At 38.4% G+C, this 19804-nt stretch overlaps 1 protein-coding gene across 1 annotated transcript in view; it reads right to left on the bottom strand.

The window, feature by feature from the left end:
• TGFBI (transforming growth factor beta induced) overlaps positions 1-19804 on the bottom strand; it is a 59720-nt gene that overhangs the window by 23896 nt on the left and 16020 nt on the right. Inside the window, exons 3-11 of the mRNA XM_018552685.1 lie at positions 15761-15825; positions 14674-14831; positions 14366-14530; positions 9293-9439; positions 8042-8186; positions 6607-6819; positions 4419-4556; positions 966-1111; positions 339-475 (exon numbers count right to left, since the gene is read on the bottom strand). Coding sequence (XP_018408187.1) covers positions 339-475; positions 966-1111; positions 4419-4556; positions 6607-6819; positions 8042-8186; positions 9293-9439; positions 14366-14530; positions 14674-14831; positions 15761-15825 — 1314 coding nt within the window. The remainder of the gene's footprint in view (positions 1-338; positions 476-965; positions 1112-4418; positions 4557-6606; positions 6820-8041; positions 8187-9292; positions 9440-14365; positions 14531-14673; positions 14832-15760; positions 15826-19804) is intronic.

Below are 19804 nucleotides of genomic sequence, written 5' to 3'. Positions count from 1 at the left end.
GTAATGACTCACCGCCCAGCTTCCTGGTGGGCGGGGAAGCCGGCTTCCCAGCCAATAAGCATGGAGCCGGCTTCCCGGCCAATCAGGAATCTGGGAGGCGGGTCACCCAAATACTCGGTACACTTATACCGATACGGGTATCGGTGCATCCCTAGTCGAGAGAGGTCCAAGGAATCCTTGTCGGTCCAAGAATTACCATTGGTAAACCTATACAACTATCATTATTATAACCTTACATAAGTAATCTTAATTGTGATGGAAAACCCTCGACACAAAATTAAAAGTTTAAACAACACTGGTCTGATGTCTCACGTTATAAAAAGGAAAATAATGTTTACCTGAAGCGATTATCAGCTTTAAGAACATCCATTACATTTCCTGATGGTGGAGTCAACAGCTTGTGAACAATAAACAGAGTACCATATCTTCCCTTTTTGTCATGTGCATCTATACAGCTGTTTTCAATGCAAAGGGCCTATAAAAGATGACCAAGTCAAACTGTTCAACATTCATGAATAATAATACTGTAAAGTGACCTTGTGTCGATACAATGCACACTTACATATTTTTACATATTCCAACCAAGCAGTAAAAGCATTTTAAAACAAGCCCACGTGCACCTCTGCAGCTATTTGCATTGTGGGGAAATTCATCTTCAAAGTTCATAACAGAGTCACTAAAATCTTAGCTCTTTTCTTGTTGCTTTCTATTGAACAGGATCTTGGGAGACTGCCAGCCTTCTAATATACAACACAAAGCAGGTGTATCTAAGGTGATATAAACTGGCTGAAACTGGACTTTAGTGTAATTGTTGTGATCTTTGAGAAAGCATTACTTCAAGATACAAGAAGCTAAAAAGGTTGGGATGGCTTGTTTAAAAAAATCCTTTACTGTTTGTTAAACTGATAAATAGGCTTTAAGGAAATACATACAGTAATTCTGGTATATCAATTATAAATACTTACATTTCGGTATGCAAATACTCTCAGTTTTTTTCCGCCAACTGTTTCCAGAACTTGTCCATGATATAGATATTTGGAAGAAAGCTGATCTTTTATTATGTGATTCTGAAGTAAATTGGTCATGTCTTTGTCAATGGTTGGTGCTCCATCTAAGTACAGAAGTCATAATGTTTATGTTAAACATCAACACTACATACACTGCGTAACTTACTTTTAATCATATGTTTAATAATAAAAGAGATCCAGAAGAAATCACTGTTCAGGGATCCCACTGTGCAAATACATTTAACCTATTTGCCAACATGACTATCCATCATCAAAACGTAGGGAAACAGTTTCTTTGGTCAAGCTAATTATATAAGGGCCCTTGTAATGATTGATAGATCTAAGGGAGTTGGCAGGTGTAGGATCTTATTTTTCCACGTGTAAGCATAGCCTTTTTGGCAGTGATCACCCCTTGTATCCCCCTTAAATTGCTGCTGGCATTGCAGTCTCTCACAGACTTGATTCACCTATACAACCTGCTTTGCAAGTATGGATCTGACCTTTTTATATACTGCCAGTTATAAGCAACGATGAAGTAAACAGTGAAAAAAAAATATCTATTGTAATACTTAGACCTAAAAATATGGGAATGTTTATTCACTGTGGTAAGTCCTGGTCACAATTCTATTGCTGTAGCTTCAATAGTAAAATCTAGAGTAGAAAAGTGAAGTCTTACTTTCAAAATCTTTTTCCTCCTAAGATATTGACCCAAGAGAATACATTTGATAAGGGTTCTTGGGTGTTAGTGTTCAGCATGTGATAACATTTTTGATGCAATGTAATTTTAGATTACCTTACCGGAATTGGGCACCATGATTTTTCATATCTAGAGATGTTACGATCTTTGCATGGAAACATGATGTACTTCACAGATAATTTAATGTTAAATAGAAAGGCGGTAAAAAACCAAAGGATATATTTTACCTTTCAGTGCCATGGCTAAATATGCACATATGCACAGAGGCACCTTTTAATAGAATAAGTAAAACCAATCAATAAATTAATAATTTATCTGAAAACCACAGAGATTTCCACCACCTTTGTCCCAGGAAGAGAAGTGCATCCTCAAATTGAAGTTGAGTTTATGTGGAATGCTGTATTAGGAGGTTTCCATGTCAAGGACCAACAGAAGATTCTCTTGAGAGGAAGATATTATTCAATAGCCTGGGCAAGTGCAATGTGACCCTGCTATAGGGCGTGCTGTATTCGCAGATTTGGGATCCTCAGTTTTCCCAGTGTGCCATAAGAAGGTTGTGGCATGTCACCCTTGCCTGGGCGAGGACACTGAAAGCTGGGATATAACTTTTTCTTTTTACACTTAATGTTTTTTTTCATTTTTTCACTTAGATTACTAAAAACTGCTTGTTCAAGTTTTTCATGGTCATTATCACAACCCCCTTCATATTTAACGGTTTAGCCACAATAGCAAAACTAACAATGATCTTTATATCCACAAAGAAATAAATATGAATTTGTCCAGCGTGCAGGTATCAAATATTTCCTGTGCAATTCCTTGACCAATGTGCCTTTTTGCTTCACGAATATGCTGTATTTTCTTAAGCTGTTGGCTGGATTTACATTCTAATCTGGATTTCTTTTTGATCAGAGCACAACCTCTGCAGTTTGACAAGTTTGCTGAACAAAGACAGTCGGGACAATAGTCAATATTTAACAGCTGTTGAAATAGGATAAAATGCACCGTGGACTTGTCAATTAGATGTTACTTAAATATTAAAATGGCATGAAATCTCTAGCATGAAACAGCAATCTACAACTTTATTATGCTTTGTATTAGGAATGAGCAAGTTGATTTTGGTGGAACTGATTTTGCAGCAAAATTAATGATTTAGCCAAAGTCGAAACTCAATTTTGCTCACTAAGCTGCTCAGTGGTAAAATTTGCATGGAAAAAAAATCTACTCTTCATTTTGTTTGAGCTCTTCATTTAATTTGAACTCTTTTTATAATTTAGTTTTCTTTGTGTACCTTCAGGAGCCATTTAAAATGAATGGCACCTTTAAAAACCACCAAAACCACCTTAATTTCACATTGACTCCAATGTATTTTACTATAAATATAATTTCACTGAAAAATCAGCAATTAAATCTCTATATTAATTTTGCTAATCCCTAGGAGTTACAACTGCGTCAAAAACACTGAAAACACTGACTGGGACATATGTTTCAAAATGCAGATTCCTATTAAACTATTTCTAGTATTTGAATCTGATACATTGTCATACATGTCCATAAGTGCCATAAAAACTCTTTCACACAGATAAACTTGTGATTTATGTTTAGTGGTCCTTCAAGCATTTCAGAAAGAATTGTAAGGCATTTTAATAGTAACAGAAGAACACCATAATTATTCTGCTGATGGCATAAGGAACCAGTTTTAAAGATCTCAATGTGAGGCACCTTAGAGGGTTACAGCTGTGATGTACCATTCCTTTACTTCACATTTTCTACTAAAGATTTATGACAAGTACTTGCTTGTAGGAGCTCAAAACCATAAGAAGCTGAAGAAACAGATTTGCAATAAAGTGTTCTAAATAAAATGCAGGAAATACTGTATGCTTAGCAGGATAATCTGTTTTCTTAGTTTGTAGCAAGTATACTGTACATGTAGTATTGTTAAACATGAAGATTAGAGAAAGACATAATATTAAAAGCTATTTGAAGAGCTTGTTCACACTAAGTGCGGAGCAGATGCAGAGCAGAGCAGTTACAGAACACATCAAAACTGCATCAAACGTATTCCAATGGTATTTTTGGCTCTAGTTCACACCACAGCATTCAGTTCCAGAGCATGTGGAAAAACTGTAGCATGCCCTATTTTTTTTGCTCTGGAATGCACCAAAACGCATGCAAACACATCCAAAACGCATGCAAACGCCCTGAAAGCCCAAATTAGGCGAAATAGTTTTTCTAAAATGACCCAGAACAGGTACAAAACACTGGAAAAATGAGGAAAAACACACTACACTGCATGTGCAGAAACTCATGCAGATCTGGTCCGGATTTGGTGTAAACAAGCCCTAAGGAGTTACTGTGCAGGCGTTTATACGTTATCACATGTATTGTTATTAAAATGTTTTACTTTAATAAATATATTATGCCTAAAGGAGAACTATGGGGTTAAGGCTTTTCCCCATAGTTCTCCTTAGGGTAACGGGAGGACACAAACTAGCGTCCTCCTGTCAACCTAAGCTCAGTATACCGCGAGCTGTAGCTCGCGGTATACTGAGACGCCGCAGCTGAAACGGATCCCGACAATTATGTCTCGATCCGCCCAGCTGCGTGAGTGACAGCTGCTGTTTTCCTTTAACTTCATGGGCTGGTTTATAACTTATCTTTTACTGGCCGAAATTGTAAAAGATAAACAACAATTATAAAATTATAAAATGACAAACCTTTAAATGCATTGTTGTTTGGGGCAATCACTGTGACACGTTCATTTACTGCCAGGTGAGAACCTAATCCAGCTTGATTGAACAGATCAATAACTGTAGAGGCAACTGAATCTTTCCCCAGTTCAGATAATGTTTTAGCTGTAAAGTAAAAAAAGTAAAATAAATAAATAAACACATTCATACATAGATTAATAATCATTATCACATGGCAGTAGACTTGGCAGCATTTGGCAGTAGACAACCACCAAAGCAAGATTCATACCTAGCATTATAAACTTGTTGGGGAAATGCACTTATGAATACAGATGTGCTAAATCACTTTTGCATATTGTTTGGCTTACTATTATTCCACAATAAAGATGACTGAACTTTTACATTGTGAAACAAGCCAGTGGGAAGTCATTCATTTAGTGGATGCATCAAGCCAGCCTCCAAATTACTTTCAGCTGTGGCAGCCACAGGTTTGGACGGGAAGACGACCTCACCAAATCTGGGCAGTTAGTTTGCTCATTCATCGAACTGCAAGCAAGCTGGTTCTGGTCGAACGCATGGTTAACCTGAAGCTCATCCCTAGTTATTAATATATATATATGATGCTGTTACAAACACAGGTATTGATTAAAATATATTATATTGTAATGTAATGTATTCAGCAATCTGATTTTTTTGGTTGTAAGATTGACCATGGTATTTTCATGTGTTTGTTTTTGGATCAATAAGCAAATTTATTGTTGGGACATAGCTGTGTTAATAACATTTTTTTACAAAGATTTATAATTTATGTTATAGAATTTATTGGTACATGGTGGTCTATTAAACATATATTTTAACTTGGTGGATTTACTGTGTTTGTTAGCTTTGGAGAGCTCTCCAGGTCCAGAGCTGTGACAAGGCCTCCTGTGTGACCCAGCCTCTGAAGGCTAGTAAGTAGGCATTTGGACGTTGTGAGGCTAGGCTTCAATGTGATGTTTGGGTGTTAGGCTCTGCATTGTGGTACTTTCTGGATTTCTGTGTACTTTGTTAGCCACAGTGCACTCTCCAGATCTAGAGCCATGGCAATCCTTGGCTCTGGCCCCAGTCTCTGAGGACTCATGTAGTAAGTAAAGCTGGTCAGGCTAAAACATCACACAGTGGGGCGCTATTTTAAATCTTACAGCAATAATGGTTAAGGATGAGGGAAATAAGTGCTGACATCATCCACTAGGTGGAATGTTGCGTGTGCATACTACATGCTCTTTTTTTCTACGATTCAGCCCAGAGGAAGCACAATCCCGCTGCTGCTCCTAAAATTTTGTGAATCATCGTCTCATTCCGAGAGTGACTTGGCTACATCCTGCAACCCTCATCAGCACTAGTTGCTGGGTTTGTGAGCACGCAATGTCTTGCCTAAATTTGGACCTTTTTGTATTCTACTATGTGGTACAAGTCTTTTCAAGGACACACAGAAGACAGTCCCACTACAATGGGTGATCTGAAGCACTTGCTCTCTCTCTCTGCTATTCACAAATTCTACAATAACAAAATATGTTTCCAGTGCCATGTTTTTCCTCTTTACTGCCTGTATTTTCCTTTAAATTTAATAACACATTGTCATTTTTTTTTAAGTAGACCTTCACCCACTACAGCCTCTTTCTATAATCTTTCTCCTTCCCCCTTCCTTTCACACAGATATTTTTTTCTTTGTAAGTACTTTTTTATGTAAGCTGCCCCTCATGCCTGGTTTTCTCACCTAGGCAAGAATGATGTACCCCCAGCTGTCCGCCACCTCCTGGGATACTGACATCATGCATCCCCAGAGATTTTGAGGAAATCTACAGGAACGCACGTGGGCCACAAAGCATTATCAGGAGCTGGCTGTCTATTTCTGATTCTTGCAGCTGGCCCTCTGATGACACACCGACACATCATCAGGGGGGTGGCTGCAAGCAACAGGAAAAGACAGTGGCTCCTGATGATATCAGAAGAAACAATGGTGGTGCGGGACAGGGTGTTGCAGGATTTGCTGGGTGTGTGAGTATTTTTTTTGAGGATAACTCAACAAACAAGGTAACGGGGGACTGAAAAAAATACAACAGGAGGTTACATAGTTACATAGTTGTTGAATGAAGACACAGGTCCATCAAGTTCAACCTTTGTGGTTGTGTGTGTGTGTTTGAGTTAAGCAAACCTGGGTTCTTCTTTAACATACCTGAATCCGGAATCAACAATTCATCAACAAAGTGAACAACTCCATTGGTAGCCAAAACGTCTTTTTGAGAGATGATAGCTTTTCCGTTGAGTGTAAGCTCATCACCAAGACAGCCAACTTCTAACGGAGATCCCTCAAGCGTTTCAATAGAAGATCCAGCAATGATTGCTTCTGAACACTGGGCATTGTTCAAGAGGTGGTGATTCAAGAGATCTATAAACATATGTATAAGTCATATGAGAGGAAAAAACTACATACCAAAATGTTTTTACATTTCACAGAGCACTGCAGTTTAAATCTAGCCTTAGTAGCGTTTTTTGATATTTTATAACCATTATACTTGAGTAACATGTCTAAAAATGTAAAATATCTAATTAGGTTTACATATATGGATGTGATGGATTAAAAGTCATAATTCCATTTATATTAGAAATATAAATAAATTCTGTATATAGCACCTAGAGTGATGTAAATGAAATCACAATTATTTTTAGTGTCTTCTTCTGCTCAAGCAATAGTTTAAAAAATGTTTTTACCCCCCTTAAGAGCTAATTTTAAAAAAGGTTGAGAGTCATATACAAGTATCTCACAGCATTGAGTGATAGACAGCCACTTCTACCTTATATTAGGCTGATTCTGTAGTTGTAAAGGGTAAAGCAATCAGCTTTGTTGCTATTAATATTATTGTCCTAGGATAGGCATGTTGTCAGCTCTCATTGAAAGCTGGCAATGTTTAATTACAGCACGCAAGACCGTTGCCTAAAGTAGCATAAATTGAAGGGGCAGCACTGAACCTTAAAATCTGTAGATTGTGGTTTTGTTTCCTTCTTCTGGTTACCACTAGATGTTTATGGCTAAAGTCAATAAGAGACATGTAGGTGGAAGAGGGTACACAAGATTTTGTAATAGCAGAAACAGAGAACCTCGTGTAAAGAAAAGTTATTGGTAAATGGTCATTTGTTTTACATTACATTTGACCAGTTAGCAATGATAATCTAATGTTTTCCATTATTGAAAAGAAATACTGTTTAAAGTGGTGAATCAAAGCAGTCCATTGGGTGCAATAATTAAATTCTAAGAAACTCATAATAAAGCATATTGTTATAACTAGCATGTTCTAACACCAGTATGTGCAGAAGATAACTATGGCTTTTAACTTTCAAAATGCCAGAAAGAAAAAAACTGTCTATGTTCTGCAAATTTTAACATGTGATTGGCTGATTAAGCAAACTATTTTTTTCCTGAGATAAATGGGGCTTTTGTTTATCCTAATAAAAATAGAGTTGTATTATGCTGAAATGTATGTAATATATTTGGAAGAGATAGGGGTGAGTAGTTAGGAAAAGGCATTGCTCTTAGTGATGGTAAACATGATGGTGTCACAAAGACCACCTAATATTCAGCCTCTGGTCAGCTGTCTGTACAGGTAGATTACCTTTTAATGCCTCTGGGTCACCAAGGATTCTGTTGAGTGTTTCTGGTGAAACCTTTTCAAAGGCTTCATTGGTGGGAGCAAGAAGTGTGTACTGTTTATCTTCAGTTTCCAAGATATCATTGAGTCCTGATGCAGCTACAGCAGCCTTCAATATAAAAAATTATTAAAGTTATGTTTTTTAATATATTGATCTTCCTATCTCTATTCAAGTTTTCTTTTTTTTTTTGAAAAAAAACTACTGTAAAAAATATGAAAGTTGACAGATTTACCACAAAGCGGCACATTCACTAACCGAACTTTTATAGAGTGCGTTGCTTGGCATGTGCTTGCTGTGATACACTGGACAAAGGGGTTGTCCAATCACACAACATCCAGCACATTACATACTAATGTGTCTCATGCAACAATTCATACAAGTCTTAACTTTAAGAACTGCTCCACTAACTCTCGTAGCTAACACATCCTTAACTCCAAGTGATGAAACTCGAGGTTGCACGTTCGTACATAAAGGCAATGTTATTTTGACAGGATTTTAAATAACTACATTTCAATTTAAATCATTGCTTTAAAAAATCCAACCTCATTTATATTTATTATTTATATTTAAATATACAGTACATAGTCTAAGATTGATCTGACAACATTCTGCGCACTGCCATTGTCATCAACAGACCTTGTAATATTTGTGGATGCATCAAAAGATAGACAATGCACATCAAGTCATTGCACATATGTTAACTACCACCACAGAAAAAAAAGCTAACTTGCTTACATCCATTGACATATATTAAAACACATAACTGTGAATGAGCACTAAAAGGGGGCCTCATGTATTAGTTTGTCAGTGCCTCACAGTCACCAATACGATTTAAACCTGCCCTGTAAAATGACTACTGAGAATCTAAAAGTGACCATGAGGTAATACTGATAATTCTTAGTGAAGATGCATGGATACACAGATGGCCCATTGTGGCCTACAGCTTAGTCAGAGGAACCTTTTGTATTCACAGAAAATGTTATTCCTTTTTGCTCTAACATTTCTTACCAACAGATGTTCTTGAACTTCTGCAAAAATATAGATAAAAATATAAAAATAAAGATAAACTGATTTGCAAGGAAGTGGTTTTTTATTACGCATACAATTGTCAGCTCAATAAAATGTAACTTTCCATCACTTCTATGATGAGTAAAACACCACCAAGAGATTTGTACAAGTTCGGCATTTTCTGATTATGGAAAATAGGAACTTACTCGTAGGGTCTCCAGGCTGTCCTCGGTATCAACCACTTGAGCAATATTGTTTGTCACGGCTGTTATAACTCTATCGATCACATGGACGACACCATTTGTTGCATGATGGTCAGCCTTTATAAGTCTGGCACAGTTTACTGTAACAATCTTTAAAAGAAAAAGAGATATACATACATGTTAACAGCAATGTAAAGTGATTATATACATGTATACATACATATGCACACACACACACACACACACACACACACACACATACATACACACACACACACACACACACATACATACACACACACACACACACACACAATGCATGTTAAAGTGACACTAAACCCAGGGGTTAAACCTTAAAAATGCATTAAAGTAGATTACCTAGTAACAAAAATGTGGCTTTTTTGTATATCACTCAGCTGTAGATCCTCAAATCATCTCTGAATTCATACTCATGGCCACCCTTCAGAAGGAAGGACAGTCTCAGCACCAATTCAGACTTGATTTGAGGATCTACAGCTCAGTGATACACAAATAAGATACATTTTGTTAATAGTTTATGTAAAATGCATTTTTAAGATTCAACTTCTGAGTTTACTGTCACTTTAAAATACTGTTTGTAAACCCAAAACCCCAAACTGCAGAGACTGGCTACCCAATGAACCACCACAGTCTTACAGCCAATTTTTACTATATAACTTTGTGTGTTTTTTTTAAATATTACCTGCTAAACCTGCCAGGTACCATCACATCCATTGTGATAGCAATGCTTGTTTGTTGCATAGCCATATAGCAGTGGCATTGGCAGCCATGTCTTCCCAACAAAAGGAGACAGCAGACGTACATGCTGTACATGTGCATGCTGTAAGTTGCTGACGGGGTTCCCCTTTCATAGATAACATTATTTTGACAAAAATGAGGTTTGACAAACCCCAAACCATGAGAAGAAAGCGGGGGAGTGGTAATGAATACTGTACCACCCTAATGTTCTCCAATATTAGCAAGCTGGTAACAAAAACAGTCAGATTCAAATCTTATATCTGTGCTAGGCATTCATGGTGTGGGGGTGACACTTTTAATAGAACACTACCGAGCTTAAGACAAATTTGACACAAAGCATATTAAATATTAAATAATATGCTCATTGTCTAATTGTGTAACCTTGGATGATGGAAATATAGATGTATTTAGTAGGCATTAAGGGTGTGTCAGCTGAACAATAAAAAAACACTCCAACACCACTTCAACACATGAGGGCGGAGACCCTTAGGGTGTGTGTTGGCTCTGTAATGCCCTCTCCAGGGACCAGAGAAGATGTCTGCAAATGATATAGACATTTTATCTTACTTTCTTACTATCTTGCTTAGTTAATTTATAGGTCAGATTTGCAACAGCAGATGCTGTAAATAATGTGTGGTGTAGGTGATCCCTCTCAGTCTACTTGTGCTAAAATGATTGTCCCAGAGCAAAACAATCTCTGCACAAGGTGGGATCTAACAGTGTAACCATCACAGTTGTGCTATCTGTGAAGTGTTTCCTAGTCAAAAGTGATGCCCCAGCAGTGAAAGACAGCTGTTCCTAGAGGGAGTTTCTCAGACTTCTCTATCTTGTGACAGTGGGGCAATCTCAGAGTAAGAGGTCAGTCAACTAAATGTACTAAAGTAATACTGCTGACTAAATATATACAATTTAAAAAAAATAACATATACAGGATTTCACATATACATTAACAGTTTACATTAACAATGTGTGTTGTAATATTAAAAAAACTTGTTGCTTTAGTTTTTAAGGAAAAAAGTACAAGAGGGCAAACCCATCAACAAAAATGAAATAAGTTGCAATGGCCATTATTGGATGGCAGACAGGAGGTGAGCTCTCCTGTTCTTCCCTACCATACTGCACCTTTCCACCACCAGAGCCTGTGTGACCTGAGTTCAACCCAATTTGGCTGCCTTTGGTCTCTTTACTTGCCTGCAGATTTTTTTTTATTTATTCAACTTTTTAACATGTGAGTTGAGCATTCTCCCACTACCACTTAAAGTCTTGTAAGCTCATGATGAAGTAGCTTTCCATGAAATGGAACTAAAGCAGAGAACTCATACTGTAATATCCCCATTTTTATATGAAATGTAAAGGTTTTGAACCTTCAATTACTATAACATATGAATTTTAAGCATTATACTATAGTGGATTTAATGGATGAGAAACAATGAGACACATCAAGACTGTGTGAAGAAAAGTCACATGAATTTACATGAATTTGAAAATAAAGTTTGTATATTTTATTAAAATGGTATATTTTATGTGGGTACCTTTAAAGTCTGCCAACAAAAACTCTTTGAACCTTGTATTGTACTTATTGTAAAATCTTTTTTCTTGATTTCCATTGAGGGTCAAAGGAATTTGAGGGCTCATTCACTTGCTGTGCTGAAAAAAAAAGGTACAAGATGCCGTACTTTTTTTTCACCGCACACCACTGCGTTCTCGTTGCAATGTGGTGGTGTGAACCGAGCCCGTCCTTGACAAGGCAAATTGCCTTGTCTTGCATTGGCACTGTGCTGAAAACAACAGCCAGCGCAGCTACAACACATCTGGTGTAAATTGTCCCTTAGTAATTTTGAGACAATTGGGTTATACTGCCACCTAGAATGGGTAGGGATACTAGCAAACAAAAAAAATTAAGCTTGCCCCTGTATGACCCTGCTTCCATTTTGTCTCAGTATTGTGAGCAAGAAGTACATGATGCCAATAATACAGAGAAACGGCATCTGTGTCCAGTGGCAGACCTAAGGAACAAAGGGCCCTGGTGCAAGATTTTTTTGGGGCCCCCCTCCCCCCAAAAAACCCCCACAAACACAGCGCTCGGCCGGCTGTCACACTTTCTCTCCACCCCGCTGGGACACAGAGCAGCACCCAGCGGGAAGGAAAGAAAGCAGGGATGCGCCGCTGTATCGGCAGAAAAATGGCACTTTCGGCATTTAGCCAAAAGTGCAATTTTCGGCCGATATGTTTTGGTGTCCAATATACATCCCTAATATTTACAGCAATGCAGAATGGCACGGGCTATAGAGAACTACTCCGCCACTGTCTGTGTCTCTCAATGGACTTAAAAAAATTGTATGGTAAGTACATATATCAAAAATCTTATTTTTTTTTTTATCATCTGTTGGGAGTCACAGAATTTGGGATGTTTGAATGCAGTCAAGTTGAAGGTGGGCAACATCCCCTGTGAGATCCATCAGATGTGGAAATCATATAACAAAAAGTATCTAAAGGGATAAATACCTGCACAAGGGCTAGAAGAAGGAAGGCTAAGCATACATGGAAATTGCCACAACCCAGTGCACAACCTAGTGCTCTAGACCAGGACAGGTAATCACCAGAAAAAAACTGCTGCCTGCAAAATGATGGGCCTCAATTAGCAATGTGGAGAACAAGCAATTTTCCACGATGAAGTAAACATGTGGAACAATACATTTGGACCAATAGCTAAGGTGGTCAACAAGACGTTCATTAGAGTAAAGGCATAAGCCTAGCCAGATGCTTAAGTAGAACCCCCCCCCCCCTAAACCCTTCACATCAGGGAGAGGGAGGTCCATAATAAGAGGAATGTTACCTTATTAATATGTAATCTCTGTTACCTACAATAGACATGCATGGCTGTGAGAGCCTTCTCAGCAGTTAATCAAAATGGAGAGAGGAAAAATAAACCCTTAAGCTAGGATAAGTGGAAGGATACTAACCCAGAACCCTTAAAGGAGAGGATGGGGTGATCAAAAACACCTGTATAAAAAACCAGGGCCAAGAGGATAAAAATTAGTCCACCTAACTCACACCTACAGGTGTTTCAGGGGAGAGATATCTATACTGTAAACCTGCCTGACCAATAATAAAATATATGATTTTATGAATAAAGAAACCTAGCTCTGTAGAGGCAGAATCCTCTGTAGATTTGCTAGGGGCAGAAATCTTAGACCTAACACTAGGAATATTATCCTGATAAATAATTGGAAGAGGAAAGAATATAAGTAGATTTTCTCAGAAGACCTCCAGTAATAGTGCCATGAAGGCCTTCTGGACTTATACTATTCCACTTATGGGAAATCTGCAGAAGTATCACAGTGTACTGGCTACTGACCCTGTAGAGAAGCACATGGCTTATTAGTGATGGATGCATATTCAAATTCATGTATTCACATGCAAAACACTCACTGTTGAAAGTTGAGATCATCGGATGTGGGCTCTCGGAAAAAAATACCTTGACTCCAGGAATTAAAGACGGTGTGGTCACAAATGTCAAAACTTCACCCTGTCCAGCATATGGAATGGATCACCTAGTCATATACAGGGGGAGTACTCAAATTTTTCTGTGGGTGAAGATCTTGGAACCTGCAGCTGAGGTCCAGCAGACGTCATATTAAAGACTGACCAAAAAAGGGATCCACTGTTGAACTGCCAGTTCAAAGGAACCAGATTTAAGGAGTATGCAAGCGGATAGATCCACTGGGAGAAACCTCAGAGAACAGGGGAAAGGAAAAATTCCTACTGTGACCAAAATCCGTCAAATAGTTAGTGACACTTTGGTCCAAAGGACCACCTTGGTACCCTCCCCAAATCCAGATTCTCTAACTGGGAGATTATTGGGAGGGAGATATTGAAAAATTACTGAGAGGCAGCACAAGAAAATTAACCATGTTAATTGGAATTCCCAAATAAACCCATAAACCCCTAAGAGGTAAGGGACAAAAATCCACAATGTAGTGGCTTAGCGGGAAGTGAGAGCAACTGGGGCACTGACTCTCTTTAGTGAAGGTCTCCTGAATGTGTTGCACAATGGGAATCAGAACAAAAAGACATTAGGGTGAATATAAGGCAAATTGCCCTATCTAGCATTGGGGCTGCGCTGGAAAAAGCGGCCAGATAGCCCAACACATTTGGTGTGAATCAAGCCTCAACTGTAACATAGACATTATTTAAATTTAGATGTACTGTTTACATTTTCCTGATTTGGGATTGTTATGCGACTATTGCAGTTTACATCTAAAATACAGTTCTGCTACTGAGTCAAAATATACTTACACCGTTAGGATAGTGGTGCACATGTATGTCCAGGTTTTGGTACATTGATGGTATGGTAATTCCATGTTTCAGCTCATCTGTGAGAAGGCGTCTGTCAACCATATGATACCGCAGTGCATTCAGAAGCTCAATATTAACGTTGCTCACTAAAGCATCTAATATTTCCTGTAGGACATTACATAGAGATAAATATGTCAAAAGGAAGCTAGAAAAATGCTCCATATTTTTTTTGTAATTTACAGTTTTTTTTTCTCATTTCTACAACAGAGCAATCCTGCATTATTCTTATTGGAGAGATCTGTACTTACAGCCGGCAAAGCTTTCCATGCCTCGTTGCTTGGTGCAAAAATAGTAAAGCTGCCAGGACCCTCAATTTCAGGTTTTAGGTTGGCTTTCTCTGAATATATTTGTGTTGTAGTTGCCTCAACAATTCCCAGGGTTTCATAAATGTTTGAAAGAGGAAGTGCTGCAGATGACATGGATGTTTGTGAAATAGCAGAAATTCATTAGCATGTTTACTGTTAGTAATTTTGGTTTCAATGTAGTATCATTTTAATACATTTTTTAATCATGCATCACTTATCTCAGAGTTCTGATTTACACCTCATGCAAAAAAGCAAAATAGTTGTCTTGCATTGACTTGCAGATACAACTAGCAAACTTTGATTTTATTATGAACATTGCTCCATGGAGACATTTTGAGAGCAAAATAAAACTAAAATGTAATTCATCAATCACTTATTTACATTTAAAACAATTTCATATAATATGGCAGGTTAACATGTTTATTTTGAAAAAAAAGGTAGTTTGCCCAATGTGTATTAAAGTGTAAGTGCAGCCAAGACTTTTTTTGTGTCTAGAGTGGTGAATTAGAACCCCCATTAGGTTTGAGGTGCCTCATAAGAGAGTTTTCCCTTTAGTTATTGCCATTGTGACAGGTGAGAAGTGGGGGACAATCTCCAGAAAATAGACATACATACACACAGTATATAATAGTGTAGGGCCACCATCATGGTAAGTGAGTGGAAATCTCTCTGACGGTGCACTGGACAGCAGTAAACACTTCACATGGGTTCCTATCCTTTGACACTCTATCTAATAGTGCTGCATTGCTAGGCCCCAGGACAAACATTGTCTAGGGCTATGAGCAACAAAATTTAGTGTCATATGTGATCTCTTTTTTTTATATAAAACTGCTGCAATCTGTTCAGGGCAAAACAATTTTCGATAAGATTAAATCTTTCTAGGCCCAAGGTCCAAAAGGCAGCACAAAGTCCCCCCTGGTACTTGGAGTAGAAGGTTATCATTGCACTGTATTGCTCAGTACAATCAATAACTCAGCAAAGAGAGAGGACGAGAGTGAGAGAGAAGGAGAGGGAGAGAGAGAGCAATTACCTGCAGGACACCCTTTTTCTCCGGGTACCTTTTCATATCCAGGACAACATTCATAGGCGATTATTCTATAACGATAGAACAGTAGCATTTTTATTAAAATGGTACATCAGAATATAATTGTATATAGTAAATCTGTCATGCTAGTGTTGCTAGATTGTTTTGCTAAACTTCTGGATTTACCACTTTCGAAAGCTGTCCATACACCAGTAGATGTTTGTTTGAAAAAAATTGTTCCTAGAACATTGCTTTAATTTTCTAATACTTAATGGGTTCAAAGTGACTATTGTTTTTGGCTGTAGTGACAAAAAATGGAAGGAATAGGGTTTGAAGATTATTCTTGAATGAACAGAATTTATTCCCAAATTGAATGGTAAAATCACACAACATTTCAAGTAACATTGCCAAGTCTCCGATGGCATTATCAAATATTCTAATAAAAGTTATGGCATAAACGTTCATGTAAACATATACCTGTATATGGCCAGCCTTTCCCATATCACTTACCCAAATCAAGTGTTTACATAAGGAAAGTCAAACGCGCCTATCTGTATACTTAATCAGAGTCAATGACTGAAATACATTAGAATCCAGTGTACAGAAATTTTACTAATTTTTACGCATGGATAAATGAGGGGACCTGTCTTGAGGGCTGTTACCTGTTACATTAAAGAGTCACTGAATTCTAGAAGCTGTGCCTACACAAAGACAGGCAAAGGGCAAATAACTTGTCACTGCAATTGACTTTTCCCCATTACTGACTTTTAAATACTTGTTCTGCACTGTGTCTCTGTGTGGGGTTGACCATCTTATATCAGAGCACCATTGAAAGAAAAGCAATGGTCAGCACAGCAATGACATCAATGATCAGCACAGCAGTGATCTCACTCTAAATCGTCTAAGAGTAGCAGTCAGAGGCAACAGTGCCTTAGATTTCAAGCTTCAGATAAACACCTATGAGGGCAGGAATTGAAATACCATTTTTATGGGAATTCAAGACTAAAGGCACATTTTTCAGGGTACTTCTTTGGCACAATTAAAATGACACTAAACTCAGGAGACACATCTTAAAAATGTTTTCAAGTATCTTAACCATTAACAAAAATGTAGTTTATTTGTGCATCACTCACCTGTAGAGTGTCAGAATTGGTTCTGACACTGTCTTACCTTCTGGAGGGTGGCTACTTTTGTTCCCCATCAGTGGCGTCACCAGGGGGGTGCAGAGGGTGGGGACCCCACCATTGGAGTGGTGACACCAAAATTACTGAGTAATTGGAGGGGGGACACCAAAATGACTGAGTCATTTTGGTGTCACCCGCTATGAAAAGTCAGGTGTCAGGACAGTGTCAGGAGAGAGGAGGGGACCCGATATACCTCGTCCCGCCGAGTGAACATCGCCTCCTCTCTCTGTCGACGTCCATCACCAAGATGCGTCAATAAGACGATCGCGCGTGCGCAATGACGTCACGGCGGGGTGTTATCCGTCACCGCTCCGGGTGTCACCCAGCCTCAGGACGCCCCTGTTCCCCATGGTTCCTGTGTATGGTAAAGTAGCCACCGCTCCAAGCTCTCTCCTGCGATGGATTACAATTTTAATACAAATTAGTAAACAAATTTGTGAGATTGTACTCCATCGTAGGAGGAAGTTTGGAGTGATGGCTACTTTATAACACACACAGAGACCATTGAGAACAAAAGTAGCTGTCCTCCAGAAGGAAGGACAGTGTCAGCACAAATTCAGAGATGATTTGAGTCTCTACAGCTAAGTGATACATAAATAAGCTACATTTTTGTTAATAGTTGGTGTACTACAAAGCATTTTTAAGGTTTAACTCCTGAGTTTAGTGTTTGTTTAACACTTCTAGATGGTATCTATAACACAGCATATTTTCTCTTTTTGAGTTCAATTCCACTTTAAGTGGATTTAAGTCAGGTTTTATTTTATTTTGTCATTTGTTTCTAAATTGGGTTATTTTGCCTTCACTTACTGTCCTTAAAACACAAGAAGTCTATACAAAGAGCGGAATATCCCTTCTTAGACAGCAGGCACTAAAACAGGGGTAGCAAACCTCCGACCCTCCAGCTGTGGTGGAACTACAAATCCCATGAGGCATTGCAAGATTCTCACAGACATGACTCCCGAAGAAAGATGCATCATGGGATTTGTAGTTTCACCACAGCTGGAGGGCCGGAGGTTTGCTACCCCTGCACTAGAACAACTATCTTAATTGTAAAGATTTACCCTCTATTCCTAATCTGGTGAAACATGTTTTGTTTTTTCCCTCACCATGACAAATAAAGAGAAAGAAACTCCCCAGCAGGACCAGAGACATAACAATCTAATAAAAGGTCTAACCCTTCACAATTGTATCCAAAACTAAAGAAAAATGTTTGGGCTTTATATACACTTTAAGGGCTCAATAAATGCCATCCATGGCCCTTCAAAAAATGCTACTGTAGATCGGTGCATCTTTCTGCTTCCTTTTTTTTTGTATGTAGCTAAAGAAAAGTGGTCAGTGTGCCACTGAAGTGTTGAGAAAACCAGCAGAATTGTCGATTATGTTACATAGTTAGCTACTAGATTAACATGGTAGAAGTTGTTTCTAGTTAACTCGTGTCTGAAAGGCATTGGATATTTTATGTATTTCAGTGTTTTAATCTCACTGTTTACGTTATAGAGAACCTTTTACTTGAAGATAAATCATAGTTGAACTAAAAAAAACCGCATGATTCCATTACGTATTACTAAATGGCCTGCTGTGTGCATAAACATTTCATTGTTTACATGAGTTCTCACTTCTTAAGAGGTATTTCGAGTTAACATTACGCTTTCTGTTGATGAACACAAGACAAATGACTGAAGTTGCAAATCACGCCAACAAACTCTGTTTTATTTAATGGTAGCTTCCTAAAGTCTTTTGCGTAAAGCTTTAGCTCATCAGTACTGCCCATAAATAGTTGCAGATGACAAAGCCAGGAAAATTTAGTGCAGTCATAGCCATAAGAATTTTGACATGAAACAGAAGACTTCAATAAACTTGCAATGGGGGTTCTAACCTTTGACCTTACAGGATAATACAGTAGGTCTCTCCTGCTGAGATTAAGAAGCACACAGAGCTGCTAGTCACTTAATAGCACATACAGACTAACCCTTTCCTTGCCAGTCAAATGGGAAACAGCTATAGGGACAGGCTATTGGAATTAGCCTTTTAACAGATTAAAATAAATACATAATAAGCAGTAAAAATCAGGATCACAGCTTTTAGAAAAGTGTTGTGTGCTCTACCAAAATGTTTAATGGGCTTAACAGATTTTAGAAACTACAATTCAGTGGCTGCAAATAAGAAGTGAATAATCTACAGTTTATAAAAAGACCATGTATAAACATGTTGAAACAAAATATATAATGGTTGTGTACATCTTTTCTTAAAGGAGAACTATGGGGTCAGGGCTTTTCCCCATAGTTCTCCTAAGAGTCACGGGAGAACACAAACTAGCGTTCTCCCGTGACCCAAAGCTCAGTATACCGCGAGCTACAGCTCGCGGTATACTGAGACGCCGCAGCCGGGACAGATCCCGACAATTCTGTCTGGATCCACCCAGCTGCGGGATTGACAGCTGGCTCTGCCTATCCGGAGGCAGAGTCAGCTGTGCCCGCCCCCTCCCCCGTCCGTTTCGCCAGTCAGCACTGGAGGATCGGACAGGGGAGGGCGGAATCCCTGCAGGGAGCCTTGAGTGACAGTAATGGCTCTCTGCCGGGATAGATCGAGAAGTGAGCGAGCGACAGTATGTGTTCGCTCACTTCCCGATCTACTGAGCCGACCTGTGACAGTCTCATTGTCACAGGTCAGCTCAGATTATGAGGCTGAGTGAAAATCACTTGCCTCATAATTCTTCTTTAATGTATTTATTATGGCCAGGGCTAAAAAAATATATATTTTTTTAATTCAGGTAAATAGGAAGTATATTTGTATTTTTATATTTAGCTAGCAGGTGAAGCTTTAGGTTCCTTTCAAATGTTTTTCAGTTTTTCCTTTTATATATATT

Source organism: Nanorana parkeri, unplaced genomic scaffold (assembly GCF_000935625.1).
Source record: "Nanorana parkeri isolate BGI_ZX_2015 unplaced genomic scaffold, ASM93562v1 scaffold95, whole genome shotgun sequence".
Taxonomy (NCBI): Eukaryota; Metazoa; Chordata; class Amphibia; order Anura; family Dicroglossidae; genus Nanorana; species Nanorana parkeri.
The sequence above is the reverse complement of the archived record's forward strand: the minus strand, read 5'-3'. Positions and strand labels throughout refer to the sequence as shown.